The sequence below is a fragment of the Tachysurus fulvidraco genome, chromosome 3 (genome assembly GCF_022655615.1).
Source record: "Tachysurus fulvidraco isolate hzauxx_2018 chromosome 3, HZAU_PFXX_2.0, whole genome shotgun sequence".
Lineage (NCBI taxonomy): Eukaryota > Metazoa > Chordata > Actinopteri > Siluriformes > Bagridae > Tachysurus > Tachysurus fulvidraco.
Genome location: NC_062520.1, coordinates 19,170,654 through 19,193,153, shown reverse-complemented (window position 1 = coordinate 19,193,153; position 22,500 = coordinate 19,170,654). Strand labels below are relative to the sequence as shown.

The window sequence follows — 22,500 nt, the reverse complement described above, 5'->3', positions numbered from 1 at the left end:
TTACGGTCGGGGGGAATGTAAATTGTATCAGAATGATCAGTTTTTCGATTTAACTGGTGTTTCCTAATGATCAGGTCTTTGTGTGATAATCAGTCATGAATTAATGTGAAGGCTGAACTCATTTCATGTGGAATACAGTCAAATGTATTTGACATTTTACACAAATTACTTTAATATTTACAATAACAGCTGATTTAATTAAAGCTGCAAACTAACTTGATAACTCTTAAAATGTTATATTAATCTAAGTGCACAACTGTCACCACAATATTACCTATTTCTATATTTTCATCCGGTACATATCAATCCTTGTGTGACGATTAGTTATTTATTTATTTATTTTATTTATTTTATTTTTTTCAGGAGCCCAATGCTTTTTTCATACACAACTGACAGTAATTATCTGATTTATAGTTAGAGTTTTTAATAATTACTTTTTTTAATTATTAAATTAAGGTTGCATTCTGTATTCTAAAATAAAATATTTACTGTAGTTTTGAGAATAGTGCAAATCCTACTTAAGATTTGATAGAAATCCTGACATGATAATGTATTTTGCTGACCTCCATCATCATTTCTAGCAAATCTTAAGTAGGATGGAGTGGAATTGAAACACTTACAGTACGCAAACCTAGAAAAGGACATGCATAAATGGCTTGAGAGTAAAAATACTGTGTATACTGTATATGGTTCACAATTTGATTTCATTTATAATTCTGTAATGGTGTAGTTTTTTTTTTAATAAGGTTCTTTAATAAGATTTAATTTATTTTGCCCTGTATATTTTCCCAATTATTGTTAAATTATTGTGCCCATTATTTTGCAAATATTGTCATATAAAGATTTTATTTATGAAGCAAAGAAGATAGAAATACAAATATAGTGTCATGAACACCATTGTTAAAACAGTGCGTTCATGTGGCTCTTTAATAACTGATGTATTAATAAGTGTATCTTAAGATATTTTTAGATATCAAGAACCATTTTATCACCTTCACACTTCAGCAGACATGTGATTATTTATTTTCAGTCACTAGCTTGGATCACTCATGTATGCCTTCATGCTTTCGTTTAGCTTTATTTTTATAACTGTCTCTGTACTGCAGTGTTCTACTTTACCTTTTCTAACAACACACACATACTGAGACCTTCAGCATAGTCACAAAGTGACCTCAGGATTACAGTTTGAAAAACAATTACAGCTGTCATACAGCCATCCTTATTTTCCACTTCTTACTTTGTACGCATGTCAGATTGACCTTATGTGAACTTTGGAGCTGTTTGTGTAACAGCTTGTGTCCAAATCTGGTTATAGACTTTTTCATTTGTAATTTGATCTGTATCCAGTACACTGTACAGTTCCTAAAGTAGTAGATGGATTGTCTATGATGTCCATCTATGTTGAAGGAGTATGTGATAGCCATTGGAGCAAATCATGGCACTGTGGATGGCTTTTCTAAAGGTAGAGGTCATATGATATCATCCCACAATGTCTCATTCTTGTATTAAAGATGTCTTCTAAAGATCACTTCAGCAAAAAAATTGAGAAAATTAACCCTGGGTGATAAGCTCCTCTTCCATGAACTGGTGGTGTTGATTCCAAAGAGACCTTGTGTTATAGCCCTGGGTTTCTACTAAATGGTATTTTGTTAACCATTCGTTGTTAATCAACCATCTATTAACATTACAACCTTCCATGATGGGGAACATTCCGAGCATGCCCTGCTTTGCCCTATATGTGCTCAATGATATTATATGAATTATATGAATTATATGAATTATAATTGTATATATTAAACAACAACTGGTCCATGAGGTGAAAGCCAGGCTCTTTCTATGGCACGCCCCTCAATTATTTGCATTCATTATGTCCTCATGTAACTGTGCAACTGTGATTCTATGACAATCACCAGATTTCCTTGTCTTGTGCAATCAGCACCAACCAAACAGGACTGCAGCAAGACATTTCAGAAGTAATGTTGACTGTATAGCAACAGTAATTATATCAGATAATATGTCATACCATCTCTACGGGATTTAGCTGAATCTAGAATCCTTTGCATTTTGATACACGCTTTGCAGATGAAACTCACTGTCCCTTATCCAGTTTTCAAAGTGACCAACTTAAAACAAAATACATATTGTTTTAATGTGTGTGAAATATTTAATAAAAATATAAGCAGATATTGAGCTTAAAACTGTTCTCATTTGTTTTTCTCCCACCGAGATAGCAGTGCATTAGCTGTTAACGTGTCACTGTGATTCAAAAGCTGAGATTAAGCTGGGATAGTACTATCAATTGCTTGTTTAACGGTTAACAGAAATACTGTGCTAACAAATGTACTCTCACTGTGATACCCATGCCAAGGCTTAAATTAGAAGAGAAAGAGACAGAGAAAGAGAATGAATGAGTGAGTGAAAGCCCATGTGAATGTATTGACATACAAGCACATGGGTGGTGCTGGGAAAATAATGGTGCTATTGACTTGCATGGCAGTATCTGTGTTGTTCTTGTCCTGCTGCTGGTGGTTTAAAATACATATGCAGTGATTTTCTAGCTTACAAAAGGAGTTTCTATATTAGAATATGAAGCGATCATGTAAATAACTAACTCGCATGCTCTCTAAATAATAAAACTTACTGTTAGGTTTTCATCAGCCATGTTGTTTTACTTGATATTGATTGTTTTATGCTGCATCCCTAATTTAAAAGTCTACCACTAAATAAATAATCCTGTCTAGCACTCTACAGATAATTGGTACTACTGTATAAAGTAGAGCACTTTTGGTTATTTGTTCCTTTCTCCTTCTTCCAATGACTGTTTAATGAAAGACAACAGTTCAGCAGCACCATTATCATGATGCATCACACACTATTGTATCAGCAAACCAAATAAACACCATAATATCATTTATGAGCACATGGTGTAATAGCATGTGGGGATAAGAGCTTACAGGTATAGTGATTTTCATCAGCTTTCCATGTGTTTGAGCTGTAGAGGTGGAACAAAATGAGAGAGAGGTAGATGAAGAGCTTATCTGCTGTTATTGAGTGACATTGAAATTATTTTCAGAGCTTAATCTGCCTACATAATGCCTAAACATGGCCAAATAATCAACGTAATAGAGTAAGTCAAGAAACATGAGGGAAAGTCAGAGGGATGACTGATATCAGGTGACAGATATAATTATAACCTTTTTTAAAACTTAATGCAGTTTTAAAAATGACATTATGCAAAGTGGCTCCAAATAGATTTAATTCATACTTACATTTGTGATTGTGTTATTCTCAGGTTAAAGGAAGCCCTAATAAAAGATTCATTGAGTGATTGTGCTTTTAGGAAATGTATTTCAAATCACATACATGTTGTCCTTCTTTTATCTTTGCTACCACCATCAAACTTTTTCATTGTGTACCTGCACTTTATAATGCTGCTATTGGACACTTTATTATTATGACGCTCACTTTTCTAGTATGACTCGTATTGCTGCTACCACAATCCATTGATTCCACACAGGTCAATAGTTTACAACCAATTGTTGCACTAGTTTTTCCACTTAACACTATTCTGTTGTCTTGGTTAGTTGACATGTCCTCTGTCCTCTGCATTTAGTGTATTATTTGTTGTGTATTTGTGCTTTATGTAGTCCTGTGTATTGTGCCACTTTATTGTAACTGTGTCGTTGCACTATGGACCTAATGAATTTATATTTAGTTCCAATGTAAACAAGCTATATAGACGATTGACCTTAAAAATTTGACACTTTATGTCATAATACATTTAGTGGATTTAGTGCTTTTCTCTTGAAGTGCATGACTATTTAACTTTTCCAACATCTGGAAACTACATCTTTTAATGATGAATGCTGTATGATGTAACAGCATTGACTAAATAATCCCTTGTGACTACCAACTCCTGAATTTATTGTTTTTAAGTCTGATATTGTTAGAAGATTAAGACTGCTGAGACACAAGAGTTTTTAAATATTTTTACCTTTTAAAGCCACTGTGACTGTTTTTACCATTTTCATTATTAAATGCTCCTTTTTCTCAGTAACTACCTTATTATTGAGTTACTTGAGTTACAGAAACAGAAAGCCTAAGTATCAGCGAATGTACTTCATATGGTTTGTCTTAGAAGAGTGACAAGTAGCTTGAGAGGAGGTTAGCACTGTTGACAACAAGTTGTCTAACTGCATGCTGGGTCACATAATGTACACCAATCATTTTATTTATTTATTTATTTGTTTGTTTGTTTGTTTGTTTGTTTATTTAAATTCCATTTCATTTCATCTGCGTGCTAATTTGCCATTTGAAATATTTAGCCCATTTACTGTGTATTTAACTGCATGGATATAAAAATTCTTCATTATGTAATGCAAAACAACACAATGTTGTAATGTATGGGTTTATTAAAACATAATGATCAAAACTTTACATTGTTTAATGTTACTGTTTTACCTTTGACTGTTTTTATGCATTTATATTTATTTTATATACTATACTAAATAAGCATGTCAAATTGAAAATAGATTTGTAAAGTTCGTCGTGACAAACTTTGATGTTGGTTTGACGATGCAAGTATTCGCAACGGATGGTGCTTTTTGGAGGCAAGTGGACATAAGGGTTAGTGTTGCTTTTGGAGACAAGTGGACAGAAAGCTCCAAATACTCCTGAGGAAGTTCCCCTCATTGTGCTGAGTGTTTTGATATATCACATGCCCATGTTGTGCAATTTTTTTTTTATTTTCACGTGACATCACGTGACGTGAGGAAGTTTCCCTCATTGTTCTGAGTGTTTTCATATGTCACATGTCCATGTTGTAAAAAGTTTTTTGATTTTGCATATTTTGGGGGCGGTTCTGCGGAACAACCGAAAGGCCAGTCGATACACCAATTTTAACCTTTGTTCAGAGTATCACCCTAAAGGAGCTGGCCGAGTTTGGTGTAAAGAATTCGAAGCTTGCCGAGTTATAAACCTCCAAAGTTTATAATGGGAGTCTATAGGAAAAAGGCAACGTTAAGACCCGGTACCGGAAGTACCGGTACTCGGATCGCTTATAAAAGTAACAGCAACAAACTTCAAACCAGGATCTATAACATATCCAAATTTGGTGCATGTGGCTCGAAAGTCCTAGGAGGAGTTACTCTTGATAAATTTTTGTCTAAGCTTAAATAGGAAAACAGAATGTTGGCTTCTACAAAGACAACATAATGAGTAAACTGACTCGTTCTAGTTTTGAAATGTTAAGTAATTAGCTGCATACACTGTGAGTTACAGATTTTGACAGTTTTTTTTTGTCTTTCCTAATGTCATTCAAATTAGAACTCCTATAAAAATTTGTTCAAATCCTTCTCAAAACTGTTGCCACAACATTGTGTATGTTGTACCTAACCACAAAGTAGATGATACAGTATATTTGTATGCAGTAGAATTACCATATATCACTAGAACTAAGAGTTTGAAACATGTACTAGTATGACAATGCCCTTGTAAATAAAGTGAGATCCATGAAGACATGGTTTGCCAAAACTGGTATGGAAGAACTCAAGTGGGCTGCGCAGTGTCCTGACCTCAACCTCTCTGAACAGCTTTGAGATAAGCCGTATTGCCGACTACACCCAAGACTAAGCACACATGAGTATTATGGTCAGGTGTCCACAAACTATTGCCCAATAGTGTGTAAATATGTTTCTAAATTAAGTTAAATGACACTTTCTGTCACTCTGCTGGCAAATATCAAACTTGACCTTGTATACTTTTCTGCATTTGCTCATTTGTAGAAATACATTCTCAAGAATACATTGTTATTTTTGCATATGCAGCATGATTAGCGTGGATTTTTCTCTTGGGGAATGGGTGTAAGACAGCTAATGAATCCCTAAATAAGTTTTATATGATGTCTCCTTGACAGGTAATTCTCCAAGGTGTCTCCATATCAGAGTAACACTTGGACAATTTAAAGTTTCCAAGCATACTGAAGAGAGAGATGACAGGTCTGCATAAGCACCCAGACACCTGTGTCCAAAAGCCTGTACATGCCATCAAGCTCACATGGCAGAGACAAGGGAAAGTTCATTAGGCTAAGAAGCGTAGCTATAAACAATGTTTTTGAAAGTGTCTGTAAAGCTGAAGCAACAGAAAGAAACAATTATTTTATTCTCAATATTCAGATTATAACAGATATGTAGAGAGAGCAAGAGAGAGAGAGAGAGAGAGAGAGAGAGAGAGAGAGAGAGAGAGAGAGAGAGAGAGAGAGAGCAATGAGATTTAATGTTTGTTTATTTATTTATTTTGTTTAAATTTAGAGATTCATCTTTTTAGTTAGTTAGAAGTTTGTTCTGTTATCATGTTATTGGCCATGAGATTGTGGGATTGTCTGTGTTTCCTGAATGGAACTGGGCTAGTCCACTGTGTGTTTGTGTGTCTGTGGGGATCAATGGGATTGGAACTAGAAAGGAATAGCCATACAGTAGCATCTACAAACAGACAAATGAAATCCTGGGTTATGTGCACATGATGCACATTAAGGTCAAACTATAGGTGTCAAGGAATGGGGGTATATTTTTGAAGATTAAAAGACCTTAATGCGAGGATAGCTAAAAACATAATTTATTAAATAAAACATAACACAAAACGGGAAACACGAAGAATGAAAAGAAAACTGAAACTCAAAGAAATTCTTGAAATTATCCCCCTCAAGAAAAAAAGTCCAGAAAGTCCGTAACCATGATCCCGGCAAGATTCAGAAGGGGGGGAGTAAAGCATACGGTGAGGTAGGTTTGGGGAGCGAGGCACAAAGCGAAGCAGGTTGGGGGAGTGAAGCAAAACTTCAACTATAACAAAGGGGGCCGAGCGACGTCCACAGTCGAGCAGAACGGCCAAGCAATGAGTACAGAGTAACATCCACAGCCAAGCAGAAGGGCCGAGCGACGTCCATAGCTGACTGAAGCCTACAGCCGAGCAGAAGGGTAAAATCCACAGTAAAGCAGAAGGGCCGAACAACGTCCACAGCCCAAGGCAACATAACTGAAATAAATAGGGGGACAATTAGACACATAAGGCACAGGTTTGCTGAGGCGGGAAGGAATTGGACAAGGGCGGGGCAGACACGTGAACACGAAATGTATACAAAAAAAAGTCCAGACTAGATCCTGATAGGTTCACAGGTTTAAAACAAAACTGGTTGTGAATTAAGACTCCATTCCTGTGAGCTAGTCATTTCTGAATCTTCTCATAGAGCTTGTTTTATACCCATGTAGTTTCTCAATGCACTGTAATTAGATTCTGTAGAGGCTCACTAGATCCTCTATTTGTTTGCATGAAATTAAAAGAAAATGTATTTTGCAGAGAAACAAACAGAACAGGTACATTCTTTTAAATGTTTTAAATTCCATTTCGTTCCTTATTAAAAGTAAATTGTTTTATGAAAATACAGTTGTGTTACAAGTGAGAATGTGTTTACAGTTAGTTAAGAAATTCGGTTATTGCTAAACACTACGGATTGTTTTGCCATGTTTTCATTTATTATTTAGATATCATTTGTCTGTTTTTTTCATATGTAAGTTGTTGCTGTTGTATATTTGTTTGTACTCTAATAGATTTTTTTTTTGTTTTCTTGAAAGCAAAATATTTAAACAAGCTGCATAGTTTTATATGGATCTGGTTTTATGAAGCCATTTATTAAGCAGTTGTAACAAAGACACAGCAGCAATGATGTAAAAATCCATATGTTGAGATTTATTACAACCCAAAATGAGAGGCAGAAAAGGCTAACAGAAAAAAGGCAGAGCTCAAAACCAGAATAGCAATCATCTATTCAGGTGGAGGTTAGTAAATAGCCACTCCTTTTGTCCTTGGAGGTAGTCTGGATGGGAACGCCCTGAATCCGCTGGTTGCACACTGCCCTCTGTAGCCGTAAGTGGGCACCTTCCCATACTGTCCTGCTGTGATGAAACTACTCAACCTCTGCAGAAAAGCTTGATGGTTCCCCAGACCATGGGAACAACGGGGGCTGGAAACTAAGCGCACACTGAAAATGAGTCAGACCTGTGGACAAGTGGTTTAAAGAGTTTTGCCAATACCCCACCCATGTGAAGAACTCATTCCATCTATGTTGTTCTCAGCTACAGTAAGAGTGCAATTGCTAAATGACCTTGTAGAGGAATGGGGTAAAAGGTTAATAGAGCAGTCCCAAGGTCTGTGTGGCAGTAACATGGTGGCCTTTTCACTAACCCCTATGAACCCCTATTGAACAATTTTATTAGTTCATGGTACTCTGTGGGGTTCATGGGTTCCTGGGTGTCAAGGCTTTTGATGGTTGTTGTGAGGCATGGTAGGTGTAGGCTTTTACTTAAACAATGTTCCAGCCAATGGTAGGACCAGTGGAGAAGTTTCTTCAAGTGCTATGAAATATGCAGTTTGTGTAGGTGAAGCCAAGTGTAACGAAAAATCACTGGGGTTAATGGGGATGAAACATGAAGATTTCTCAGTGTGAAAAAGCCCCACTCGAAGCTCTAGGGGAACTGTCTGGTGAGTGAACATCCCCAATGAGCTAATTCTCTGTAGCAGTGATTTTAAGGGCAGCAGCACATGGTAGCATGGGAATTGAGCTCTTGGCCCAGTTGTTGATGTATGAGGTTTATGGCTGATGTGGAGTCCTCGAGGGCTGATACTATGAGTCTCTGACCTGTGTGGATCAAGGTAGCAGGTAAGCTGTGGGAGAGTCTTAACTCGGGCAAGTAGCACAGCGGTGCCCTGGTTGCCCACAATAGACTCATAGTTGCAGGGTTTCCCCAGCTGAACAGATTGCATGGTATTCTTGGGGGTAAGTTGAGCATATTCACCATAGGCAGGAACAAGCTGTGGTAGATGGTTGATGAGGTCTTAGATCTTAGATTGTCCAGATGAACTGCCAGAGAAACAGAAAGAGAAAACTAGGTCATAACAGAGAAAGCAAATGAGCACAATGGAGCATTCGGCTCGATAATGCAGGATAACTAACAACACTTCGCAAAAAAGTACAAACGGCATTTGAGTGTCCACAAGAAAGGAAGTGAACCGATTAACCCTGAAGCATTAGTAACGCCGAGGGATCCCTCTAGTGGCCAGGAGAGGAAGGGGCACCCAAAGATGTTACAGCGGTGTACCATTCAAAGTATCATCTTCTGAGTGTGTGCTGAGTTTAAACAGGACCAATTGCAAATACATAAAGCTATTTTTTTATAAAAGCATCTTATTGTTAAATCTGTTGGTTTTAAAAAGTATAAGATCAGTGTATTCTCAGGGTGCAATATCCAGTTGATCATTCCTTTTAATATCCATTCTTCCTTTCCAGATTAACGGATGAGAAAGCCTTCTAAAGGGAAATATAGAGTCAGACTGCATTCTCCTTAAACACTGAGGATTCATAATAATCACATATCAGCATGGGTAATTATACACATTTTTTCATTAAGTTATTCAATTAATATTTAAGATTATTTACTAGTGACATTTCATCTTCAGATAAAAAAAAAAAGGAGAGACATTTCCCAGGTTTCACTTCTGTTTTAATGTTAACTGTGTGTTTTATTTCTAGGTCAGAATAAAAAGGAACAAGATTTTTGCAACTATATGGACAGAAACAGCTGACATAAACAGGATTTAAATTTGGAAAATCCAAGACCGAATCGTTTGCATAGCTCCTGGATGTAGGTCATCATGAGTGTTATCATAAGAGCAGCTGGAAATTGAAAATGCACCATATATCACCTCCCAGCTTAGGAATGATCCGTTTTCCCACCTTCATTTTTTTTTTTTTTTTTTTATCTTTTCTCTTCTTTCTTCCAAACGACCTTCTTGAATACAAATAACACATTTCTTCTGCTTTGCATTCTTATTCTGATATTATCAATTCAGAAATCCCTTAGTTTATCGCAAATTAATTAAACCAGCTCTAAAAATCTAAATTTGAAAATAATATGTGATCATCTTTGATAACCATCTTTAATCCTACAGTATGTTTGACAAACCACATTTATTTCTTACTTTGTCCATAAAATATACAATATCCTGAGAGAACTATCTGTAGCACAGCAGCTTTTTTAATCCGTAGAGGTATCGATTACTCCCTGCATGTTCCATTTTCTCTCAGCTTACCCTTTTTAGGATCTCTGGCCTCATTTAAAGCCTTTATCAGACATTAGGTAGTAAATGTTCTCCTAAATATCTCACCTACGTTTGATGAACAGATGCAGTGCAAAATGTGAATGACACCAATTTTCCATTTTTCAAAAGATTTAAAATACAGGCATTTGTGCTGTTTTAGCCAACTTAACATTAATCATAACATCATAAGTTAATCCCACATTACATGACACATCCTCATTGCTTTTGCATATTTAGACAGTATCCGTTCCTTATTTTTTCCCCACTTGTTATTTCTCAGTCTGGTTATTTTTGTAGTTGGGTTTTAGCTGCTAGATTATATGAGATTTCCCTTTTCCTGTAAATGGCAATTTAGAGAATAGTACTGGAATCTGTTAAAGGTGGAGCTACACAAAAGATTCAATTCTGCTGAAAGTTAATTAAAGAGGACAGCAAATACGGTTCATTGTTTGATTTGGTAGGGGTTCTTTTTTTTTTGTCTCTGAGCGGTATGGACTATATCTGTGAGCTGAAATCACCCAGTGAGTAACTGTTATACTACAAATGATTTATTTGCTATTTCCCTTTAAGGATAAAACACACAGCACTGAAATACTGACCATGTTTCCATACAAGATTTTATAGTGTTTTCATGTTGTGTTGTGTTTTTTTTTAACATCCCTCTATCCTGCAAAAGAAGGTGAAGAAATCACAGAGGGTTTGTATGGGCATGATATTTTTGGTTTTGTTTTGATCATAATCTGTAACTTTCCTTTGTTTGTCATATGAAACTTGTTTCTTCTTAATGCTTCTCTCTGTCTGCTTTTCCACTGTGCAATTAATTGTCTTTTTTATGGCTCTTTTGTAATGTTTGGTCCTATCTAAACCGAGCCTTATGTGTTTGTACCTTCAGATTTCTATTGATTTATCCACTCACATGCCAACTCATGTGCTGACACCCAGACCCATATCCCCAAGTCTGCTTTTAAATCCAGTGCAGTTGCTATTAGAATTTAGAATTTACATTGGAAACAAACAGATTGCATTAAACCTGGATAAAATTATTTGTTGATTAGTATTTTAATGCCGCTCCCTAGGTCATGTTGATGTTTTTTTGTTGTTGTTTTTTTGGCTAGCATCATAAATGAAATATCGAGGTCAATAGTTTCAGAAGTAAAGGAATCTGTTTTGTATACCATGGTGAACCATAACAAAAACATATTTTGATTTAACAGTTTTTTTTAAAAATCAATTTTAGAACTGGCTACTCATATGCATCTTTTCTTATGTACACCTTATGTACACTGCATGCACACATTTCTATGTTTATATGCTCATGTATGTTTCCTGATATAACTCACGTGCACATACACAAACATTGTCAGTAATGGGAGCTGCACGTGTCAAGCGTCGTTTCAGTGCAGTGGACACTCCTCTTAATGAGGAAGAAGTAATGAAGCTGGCTCAGAATGATGATGTTACTGGGGTCTGTACAAGAGATCTATCTTCTCCAACTTGCAATGGCAAGCTGCTTAACCAAAACAATGGAGCATCAGGGATGCTCTTTGAGAGAAAGGAGGAAGATGATTATGATTGTGGTCACAATGATAGAGGAAGGTGGAGAGGAAGAGAAGGAGGCTGTGGTTTCATGCTTGAGAGTGTAGCTAGGAGAGAAGGGGGATGGGAGCGAGTTGAAAGGACTTTCTCTGTCTCACCGTCCGTGTCGACTCCTCTTACTGCCCAATCTCACTTCTTGCCTCACAGCCGATTTGTGGGCAAAGATGGTCGCTGCAATGTAACTTTCATCAACATGAACCAGAGGAACCAGAGGTACCTTTCAGACATCTTCACCACCTGCGTGGATATTCGCTGGCGCTGGATGCTGGTAGTCTTCACCCTGTCCTTTTTGCTCTCCTGGCTTCTTTTTGGATTGGTTTTCTGGCTCATTGCAGCTGCTCACGGAGACTTAAGTCCCCCACCATCATCCTCCATCTCCCGCTCCTCATCCTCCTCATCTACCTCATTCTCTTCTTCTGTAGCTTTAACAGAGCAACCAGTGGATGAGCCTGAGGAGCCACTGGAGTCTAACCACTGTTTTCAGGAGGTGAAAACCTTCATGGCAGCCTTCCTCTTTTCTTTGGAAACACAGACATCTATAGGGTATGGCTTTCGGAGTGTAACTGAGGCCTGCCCCCTGGCGGTGCTTGCTGTCGTTTTGCAGTGCATTGTGGGCTGCATCATCGACGCTTTCATCATCGGGGCGGTCATGGCTAAGATTGCCAAGCCCAAGAAGCGCAATGAAACCCTGGTGTTTTCAGATGTGGCCGTAGTAGCTATGAGGGATGGGAAGCTCTGCATGATGTGGCGAGTGGCAAACCTGCGCAAAAGCCACCTGGTAGAGGCCCACGTCCGAGCACAGCTGCTGAAGGTGAGACAGAGAGATGTGTGTGGAATATATATATAAAATGACGTAGAGATAAAGTCAGGGAGAGGTGGACATCTGGACACTTGTTTGGTTTTGTAAATTAGTGAGGGATTAACTTAAACTGTTTTTTATTTCTGTGTGTGTGTGTGTGTGTGTGTGTGTGTGTGTGTGTGTGTGTGTGTGTGTGTGTGTGTGTGTGTGTGTGTGTGTGTGTGTGTGTGTGTGTGTGTGTGTGTGTGTGTGTGTGTAGGATTGCATTTCCAATTAGATATGGTTGTGTCAGTATGTTTGTATTTACTGTGACTGAAACCTTATGTTCATCCATTTTACCGTGTGAGTATGTATGCAATCAACTTAACTTTTTAGCACCTTTCGTGACCAGAAATGGGTAAAAAAAAAATGAGTACTATGAAATATGTATTTGAAATAAGCTTTGCATACAGTATGTAGCTTAAACATGAAACTGCAAAGTCTTTTTTAAACTAAAGTTTGAAAGGTGTAGAGGAAAATATAGTGGTTCCAAATGATCAGTAACATGAAATGATGAAATGATGATGTTTTGAAATAAAATTAATGTAATAAAATGTTTAATTAATAAAATGTAATGTTTTTTAACATATTATTCTTTGCACATTCTTCTGAAGGATGACAATAGTGGCTATATATTGTGGGGAAATATATCTGTATTGCTATTGTAATTTGTGTCTCTGAATGATATCAGATGATAGATCACGTGCATAGTGAAATGCTGATTGCCTTCCTTTTCCTGTAGCCAAGGGTGACCCCAGAAGGAGAGTTTCTACCTTTGGACCACAAGGACATTAACGTGGGCTTTGACACAGGAACTGACCGGATCTTTCTGGTGTCCCCGGTGACCATTGTGCATGAGATCAATGAGGAGAGCCCTTTCTACGAGATGGACCGGCAGATGCTGGAGACAGATGACAATGTGGAGGTGGTGGTCATACTAGAGGGCATGGTCGAAGCCACTGCCATGACCACACAGTGCCGCTCTTCATACATTGCACCTGAGATTCTCTGGGGTCACCACTTTGAGCCTGTGCTATTTGCAAAGAAATCTGGCTACCAGGTAAGACAAGAAATGAGAGATACTATTAAGGACACAGGTTGCTGATTGTTCTTAAGAAAAATATCTTTCCTGTAAATGAAATGGTTATATACCCTATTATATACTATAGCAATTGTTCCATTATGTTCGCAAGGTGGATCAATAAGAAAAAAAAGGTACATTTTGGCAGTGCTGCAGATCATTGCTGACCATTCAATCTTCTCTAGGTGGACTACTCATACTTCAACAGGACGTATGAGGTTCCTGACACGCCATCCTGCAGTGCTAAAGACCTAGCTGAGAAAAAGTACATCTTGGGCTCCCGTTCCTCTTTCTGCTACGAGAATGAAGTGGCTCTGCAGCTCTCCTCCTCTGCCCTTCCCTCCCCCAACAGCATCTCTCCATCCCCCTCTTCCTGTCTTTCACCCATTCTTCTTACTCCTAGAGGAGGCACATGTACTGAGCACCCACAAACACACATTCACCCTCAGCATGGGGGGTCAAAGGGCAATAGGGGGAAAAGTGGAGAATCAGGGTCACAAAGAGTGTGAATAAAGGATACAGAGAGAGCTGAAGGCAGTAGTAGAGTTACATGAAGATAGGGAGAAAGCTGGTACAATGGACAGAAAGTCTGACAGGAGACAAAAAGGAGAAGGGAACTGATTAATGATAGAGGGTCATGATTAGAAAAAGCAAAGAGTGGAGGAAGGGAGGTAGTGGAGGTATAGTGCCCTTTTCTTGGCTGTCACAGCAAGAAAAAAAAAAAAGCTTATGCATAGATATCAACTCTTTGCTGAAGCCTAATAGAAAAAAAAAAAACATAATGAGGGTGTAAGAGTGAAGGTTGGATTAAACTAGCACATTTCTCACTTCCAGATAATATATCTAATAGACAAAGGGTTTGTTCGGAGGTGTTCAGGTGTCCAAGGATTTTGCACAAATGAGGGTATTTAGTTTATCAATCACAATTAGGTCAAAACAGAAAACTTGAGATAGAGAGAATGGACAAAATTAAAACAGTTTGGGAGAGAGGGAGAGAGAGGCATATGGGGAGGGATTCAGAGGGCTATTTTCGGATGAGGAGGGTTGCAACACTGGCCCACTTGGCTGATTGGAAGTGGCAATCTTTTAAAGTCAGTATCACCGATCGCTGAGTTCCTGCAGTGGTACAGATACACAACAGTGATCCCTTATGGCTGTAAGAAGTAAATGCATAGAATGAAACGTTACTTTTTAGTTTACAGGACAAGTCAAGTTGTATTTCCAGCATGATGGTGTGACACAGGATGCATAAGTCTGTGGAAAAGCAAAAGTCTCTAAAAAACAGCACAATACGGTGCACAGGACAGTGTCACTGTGTCGGTGTATCAGGACAGGACTCACCGACTACACGGAACAACAGGAGCGTTAACAAATTGAATTGTGCAAAAGACCCATGTTCAGAAATTTCCATGTGTGTGCAGAAGAGTTCTTTTTTTAATACACAGCTCTTCATGTACCTGCTGTCTAACTTATTTACACATTTACTGAGTCTTTCACTTTAACAAGAAGATTTATTAACACCAAAGGCAAAATAGATGGTATGTACAGTGCCTTGCAAAAGTATTCATACCCACTGAACATTTTCACATTTTGACACGTTACAACCACAAAGAAAAATGTATTTTATTAAGATTGTATGTGATAGACCAACACAAAGTGGCACATAATTGTGAAGTGGAAGGAAAATGATAAATGGTGTCCATGATAAATGTTTTTTTACAAATAAATATCTGAAAAGTGTAGCATGCAGTATTCAGCACTATTGAGTCAATACTTTGTAGAACCACCTTTCGCTGCAATTACAGCTGCAAGTCTTTTGGGGTACATCTCTACCAGCTTTGCACATCTAGAGAGTGAAATTTTTGCCCATTCTGCTTTGCAAAATAGCTCAAGCTCAGTCAGATTGGATGGCGAGGGTCTGTGAACAGCGATTTAAGTCTCACAACAGATTCTCAATTGGATTTAGGTCTGGACTTTGACTGGGCCATTCTAACACATGAATATGCTTTGATCTAAACCACTCCATTGTAGCTCTGGCTGTATGTTAAGGGTCATTGTCTTTCTGGAAGGTGAACCTCTGCCCCAGTTTAAAGTCTTTTGCAGACTCTAACAGGTTTTCATCTAAGATTGCTCTGTATTTGGCTCCATCCATCTTCCCATCAACTCTGACCAGCTTCGATGTCCCTGCTGAAGAAAAGCATCCCCACAACATGCTGCCACCACCATGTTTCACAGTGGGGATGGTGTGTTCAGGGTGATGTGCAGTGTTAGGTTTCAGCCACACATAACGTTTTGAATTTTGGCCAAAAAATTCAATTTTGGTCTCATCTGACCAAAGCACCTTCTTCCACATGCTTACTGTGTCCCCCACACGGCTTGTCGCAAACTGCAAACGGGATTTCTTATGTCTTTCTTCCAACAATGGCTTTCTTCTTGCAACTCTTCTATAAAGACCAGATTTGTGGAGTGCATGACTGATAGTTGTCCTGTGGACAGATTCTCCCACCTGAGCTGTGGATCTCTGCAGCTCCTCCAGAGTTACCATGGGCCTCTTGGCTGCTTCTCTGATTAATGCTCTCCTTGTACGGCCTGTCAGTTTAGGTGGACGGCCATGTCTTGGTAGGCTTGCAGTTGTGCCATATTCTTTCAATTTCCGGATGATGGATTGTACAGTGCTCCGTGAGATGTTCAAGGCTTGGGATATTAATTTATAACCTAACCTGCTTTAAACTTTATCCCTGACCTGTCTGGTGTGTTCTTTGGTCTTCATGATGCTGTTTGTTCACTAACGTTCTCTAACACATGTCTGAGGGCTTCACAGAACAGCTGTATTTATACTGAGATTAAATTACACACAGGTGCACTCTATTTACTAATTAGGTGACTTCTGAAGGCAGTTGGTTTCACTGGATTTTAGTTAGGGGTATCAGAGTAAAGGGGGCTGAATACAATACAAATGCACACAAAATGCACACCACACTTTGAAGATATTTATTTGTAAAAAAAAAAAAAAATTGGAACCCATTTATAATTTTCATTCCACTTCACAATTATGTGCAATGGTCTATTTCATAAAATCCCAATAAAATAAATTTTTCTTTGTGGTTGTAACATGTCAAAATGTGGAAAAGTTCAGTGTATTCAGTATGAATACTTTTGCAAAGCCCTTTATGTAGGAGTGGTGGAACTAAAAATGTAACTAATCAGAATACAAATAACAGATGTGAAACTAGGGTTAAATTAGGTTAAGCTAGCAATACTGTGTACCGTGACAACACTTGAAATCAGCAACACTTGATCTTTTTTTCCAGGATATTCAAGAAATCTAAATATTCAGTGTTTAGCTAAACACATACAACAACTTTTGCACATTCGGCGTTGTTACTTTTTCCACTTCAGGGACGGACATATGAGTCTGACAGTTTAAAAATCATAAGCACTTATTAGGAGAGATTGTCCATGAGAATGACCATCTATTGCTGTTTATTTCAAATGCTTTCATGCTTTGTTACATGTTTTAGTGTTGCCTTCTAATGTTTGTAACTCATGTTGCTATGAAGTTTCTTTCTCTGTAACTGACCTTCTTTTACTTTTTATTGTACTTTTTTAAAACAAACAAACAAATTTTTTACCCAAATGCTCAGAATGATGTTGAACCGGTCAGGCAGGTGACGGGGTGGTTTAAGAGGGTTCACTAGTTACCTAATTGAACCTTTTCTATATATTTTGGGGTGAGGTTTTTGCACATTATTCAATAAATTCAATTTTATCAAATGCAATGTACAATAAGGCTGTGACAAACATGTTATTTAGTAGACATTGTGTCTCAATGTAACACAGAATTGTTCCTGTATTGCCCTGTGTTGTCAAATGCTTACATTTGCACCGCATAGCAATTCCAACTGTATTTTAGAATGAATGTGATGCAGGATTGGATGAAATTTCTAGATAAATAGCAGTAGTTGTTATAGTATTTGTGTATTTTGCTGTTCATTGTGTGAGCATGAATGTGTGTGTGTGTGTGTGTGTGTGTGTGTGTGTGTGTGTGTGTGTGTGTGTGTGTGTGTGTGTGTGTGTGTGAGAGAGAGAGAGAGAGAGAGAGAGAGAGAGAGAGAGAGAGAGAGAGAGAGAGAGAGATAGAGTCTATTTCACTATTTCTTCTGTTTTCTATTCCCCAATACATGGCTCTTACTCTACTGCATTATTCCTAATGTACTACTGACATGTGTCATATAGACTTTGTAGCAAACAATTCTACAGAAGCTCTATAATGCAAATAAAACATTAGTTATTAACATTAACATTATTGCTATTCATTGTTAATTGTGGTATATTAAACCAGAAACATTGGGCATGCATGTTTACTTTATCTTTGGGACAGATCTCATCATCTCAACTGGCTTATCACTGTTTCTGTAAAGAATTCAGTTCATGATATATGATGTCTCTAAACAAATAAAAAGTTATCATTTGCTTTAATTACAGCTTTATGCAGGAGACATTTAATGGCAATGTTACGCATATAATTAGTGTACGTCTTTTCTTACTTTTAACTTAAGATTAAAACAGCATTATACTTAAAATTTCAGGAGTGCTTTAGAAGACCGACTGAGTAACATATGTAAGATTTACAATTTATTCAAAAATGTTAACAATCAATCAATCAATAAATAAATAAAATAATGATTATTATTATGTTACTACCACCACTACTAAATTTCCTAATACAGGTTTTATTATAATAAGGATTAATATTAGTCATTATTATTATTATTATTATTATTATTATTATTATTATTATTATTATTATTATTAATAATTATTAACATTATTATCATTTCCCTATATTATGCATATTATACACACACACACACACACACACACACACACACACACACACACACACACACACACACACACACACACACACACACACACACACACACACACAAACACACACAAACACTGCCGTTACCATCCAAGTCAGCTCTCGCGCGCACAGACACCTGTTCCTTAGCTCACATTGGCCTCCTTAACCACGATCCCGCCCACGAGCTCTAGCTCATTTTACTTTAATTGGTTGATCCGTCTGTCCATCTCCCAGCAATCTCTCGTTATTGGGTGACGGCTCCCCGCTGTCTCGCATGCTATTTAGTACGGGAGTATGCGGTAGGATTTTTAAAGTGTACCAGTGCAAAGGCGTGGCTGGACTGGTCCTATTCAATGGGCGGGAGTTAGGAGGCATCCTGAGCTGTAATTGGTTATAATTTTGACTAAGGCGGGATTTTCTTCGCCGGCTCTGTATATGATTGGACGGTTAGAGGATGTGCTTCGGGCTGCTTTGAAGTCTCCGGCTTGCCCTTACTTCTGTCTCCTTTTTATTCTCAGTGTGAACGAGTGAGCGACTTTCCACCTGAGAGCGCTGTAATGGGAAAAGCCGCATTCGCAGTATTACTTCATACAAGCTGAAGAGAAAGAAAATCAGAGATAAAACGCCCTTTACTCGCCCTTTGGCTTCGTATTCGTCGGTCGGACTCGGAGGTGAGCCGTGCGCTTTATCCTTATTGTGGCTGTGCGGTCTGATCTCAGCGCTTTAGCCCCGTTGCTAACGCAGCGCGAGGTTTGTCCAAATGCGGCAGTCTGTAAAGCCGCACAGAAGGAGAGCCGTTAGTGCGGATGCGCGCTCGCGCCTCGTTATACAATAAACTCCGTCCTATATTTCTGTTATATACTTAATGCATTAAAGGCACGATGTAAATATGGGCGTTTAAACTGGCCTGTGACTGTATGAGCCGTTATTAATAAAAAAAATTGTTAATCATCACGAGTACATGCATTATATTTAAGTATTTCTAGAATATAGGAGTAATGTAATGTGTGTGTGTGTGTGTGTGTGTGTGTGTGTGCAGTTTTTCATCTTGCACAGGCTAGCGCGTGAGGTGTGGTTCCTCTGTGGACACGCACGCTATTATGGGGTTTTATGTTAAAATAGAGGGTAAATAGTGAATAAATAGTGAATGTGACCGGCTAATGAGCGGTAACATGCCGTTATAGGCTGTTATTACACTGCGTTATTGCTGCCGCGGCACCGGCTTCAGCCTCCAGGAGTCACCCCACCATCTCAACTACATCTATCCATCCCTTCTTTCTTTCTTTCAGATCCTGTACTGACCTCTGCTTAAACTTAAACGCGTGCGCGCGCGTGCGTGTGTGTGGTCTGCGTTGGTGGGCTTAGCCAGTGTTGCCAAGGAGACGAACCAGGGCGCGTGGCCTGAGATAAACTGTCATTCGTCATCTTATTTTAAAAAAAAGCCTGTTCGAGGGCTTTTCGACAGTATTCATTCCGCTATGTATACATGTATGAAGATAATAAAAAACGACTAATTGAAAACACAGACACATCAGCAGTTCTTAGTAAAGTCACTGTGTTCATTGTTAAGTCCTCTGAAGTGCTGGTTTAATGAGCACGTGACAGGATATCTGAAAATATTTCAGTTTTTTGTTTAAACATTCAGCAATTATGAGGTGCTCAGGTGACAGTAACATTCCATGCTATTACAGCAATTATCCCTGTACACGTCCAGAAAAAAGGTACTAAACTTCTAAATTTCATGCATACACCACAGTGGTGGCTTCTTCATATAGACTATATGGATAACATTTTGTGGGCATCTGACCATCACACCCATATGTGGGGTTTTCCCTCAAACTGTTGCCACGAAGTTGGAAACAATTATATTGAATATCTTTGTATGGTGTAGCAGATTCCCTTCATTGGGACTGAACATGTTCCAGCATGGCAATGCCCTGTAAGATTGAGATCCGTGATGACATGGTTTGCCAGGGTTGGAGTGGAAGAACTTAATTTTCCATAAAGTCATGACCTCAACCCCAATGATCATTGGCAAGAAACTGAAAAGCAAGCTGCAACTCCAGGCCTTCTTACCTCAACATCACTGTCTGATCTCACTAATGTGCTTGTTGCTGAATGGACAAATCCCCACAGCAGTGCTCTAAAAACTAAATGAAAGCATTCCCAAAAAAGTGCAGGTTATTATAACCCAAAAAGGGGACTCCATGTGGAAAGGTATGTTCAAAAAGCACATGTTTCTTTTCACATTATATGTCCACATGCTTCCACAGACATGTGGGCATATAGAGTATATCAGCTATTTGACATATTTTAATAATTTTAAACTCCTCCTTTACAAGTCAGTACATTTTAAATTGCATTCAAATGCTAATCACTTATTTAACAATGAATGAAAATGAATAATGATTTAAAATAGCATTACATATACATACCTCTTTTACATACTATTTGATAGCTGATTTTCAATTGATTTGTTTGCCTTTCTAGATATGTAATGGTGGAGCAGCTTGCTCAGTGCCCACTTTAGCTCCATAGACTTATTATTGGACCTAGTGGTCAGAAATGAGAATTGCAACAAGTGCTTATAGAGGCCCATTGAGACAGGAATCACAATGCTGCACACATTGAGGATGAACAACAAACAGGACAGTTACTCACAAGGTTGGCGTTTTTCATGCCAAACTGGGCTAGCTTAAAAGTACTACACAGCCAACAAAATCTTGTCGAACAACAATGAGCTTTAAACATATCAAAACAGCTGTATGCTGGCTGACTATATGTCGTACAATCCCAACAAATTACGGGGTTCCTCTAAAAATTCACCAGATAGTATATCCTTTAGCATACGTCAAGAGTGACAGCTTCTCAGCTTAATTATATCAGAGGTTGTTGTAATTAATGTTGTCTATATTTTATTATTTTATGTATGTATGCATCTTTTACATATTATCTATGTTTGTTTGTGTTATAGGTATCAAAGAAAAAGATATATTCAAATTTAGTACCCATTTTTTTTATAATAATAATAATAAAATAATAACGGTCTACCCCAGGTCTCAAATTCAATGATATATTATATTGACATAAGCTGTTTTTCAAGCCATTTATGGTCTGTCTCTATAGTAGTTAAATAACTTAGCTGATATTTGCAGTATCAAATCAATGTGTTAATCTACCGTTATAATTAGTTATAGCACATGAAGTTACATTGTGCACATGTAAATATGTACAGTGTCCAGGTTTTGATGATATTGTGGATACATTGTTATTTAAACTATAGATCACATTTCATTTGTTTAATGGATTACAATAGTGCCTACGTGTATAATCAATACAGAGAAATAATGCACCCCAACGTTTATATATAGCACAATGGATCACCATCACCACAAGTTGCTGTAGATCGACAGCAGGTTATTGAGCTCGGTGTGGATGATATGTTCAGCTGATCACACCACCTCTCACAAACCAGGCTTTGATGCTTGGCTTTGATGATCTGGTATTTTCTTTTCTGTTTCGTGTTAAAGTCCACCGTCAACTCCTGGCACCAGGAGTTCTAGGACATCCAGCTTAAATTGTAACATGTCCAGTGTGTTAGGCAATGAAGAGGTCACCTTAAAAGCACTTAAAAGCACTTCATCACAACTATTGGGCAATAATCATTCAAGCAGATGGACTGGGGTTTATTTGGGAAAGGAACAATAGTGGACTGTCTGAAGCATGCTAATTCAGATGGACATTGTCACAAAGCAGCTATACAGAAATATATACATTTGACATATACTGTACATTTACTGGGACAGAGGTAGAAATTGAGCTGGGTTCAATACTGTAAGTAAACAAAAATATTAAATTCTACTCCACACATTTAACAATTACAGATCTATATTTTGCAACTAATGTGAATAATGGTATAATAAGTAGAGCATCTAAGTTAATTATTGACTGATTCAATATAGATTA

General features: G+C 37.9%; 2 protein-coding genes across 9 annotated transcripts in view; both read left to right on the top strand.

Annotated features, from left to right (window-relative positions):
• kcnj14 (potassium inwardly rectifying channel subfamily J member 14) overlaps positions 1–15,120 on the top strand; it is a 15,498-nt gene extending 378 nt beyond the window's left edge. The window contains exons 2-7 of one of the 4 annotated variants that reach the window (XM_047811761.1): positions 9,338–9,432; positions 9,581–10,670; positions 10,829–10,846; positions 11,042–12,556; positions 13,326–13,643; positions 13,850–15,120. In XM_047811761.1, the coding sequence (XP_047667717.1) occupies positions 11,516–12,556; positions 13,326–13,643; positions 13,850–14,173 (1,683 nt within the window). In that variant the 5' untranslated portion in view covers positions 9,338–9,432; positions 9,581–10,670; positions 10,829–10,846; positions 11,042–11,515 and the 3' untranslated portion in view covers positions 14,174–15,120. Of the gene's footprint in view, positions 1–9,337; positions 9,433–9,580; positions 10,671–10,825; positions 12,557–13,325; positions 13,644–13,849 lie in introns of all 4 variants that reach the window. The other 3 variants (XM_047811760.1, XM_047811759.1, XM_047811758.1) reach the window with 3 other exon arrangements.
• Positions 15,121–18,990: 3,870 nt separating this feature from the next.
• Positions 18,991–22,500, top strand: part of myh14 (myosin, heavy chain 14, non-muscle) — a 32,385-nt gene continuing 28,875 nt past the window's right edge. For all 5 annotated transcript variants that reach the window (XM_047811753.1, XM_047811750.1, XM_047811749.1 and 2 more), the window contains exon 1: positions 18,991–19,205. The gene's annotated coding sequence lies outside the window, so the exon portion shown is untranslated. The remainder of the gene's footprint in view (positions 19,206–22,500) is intronic.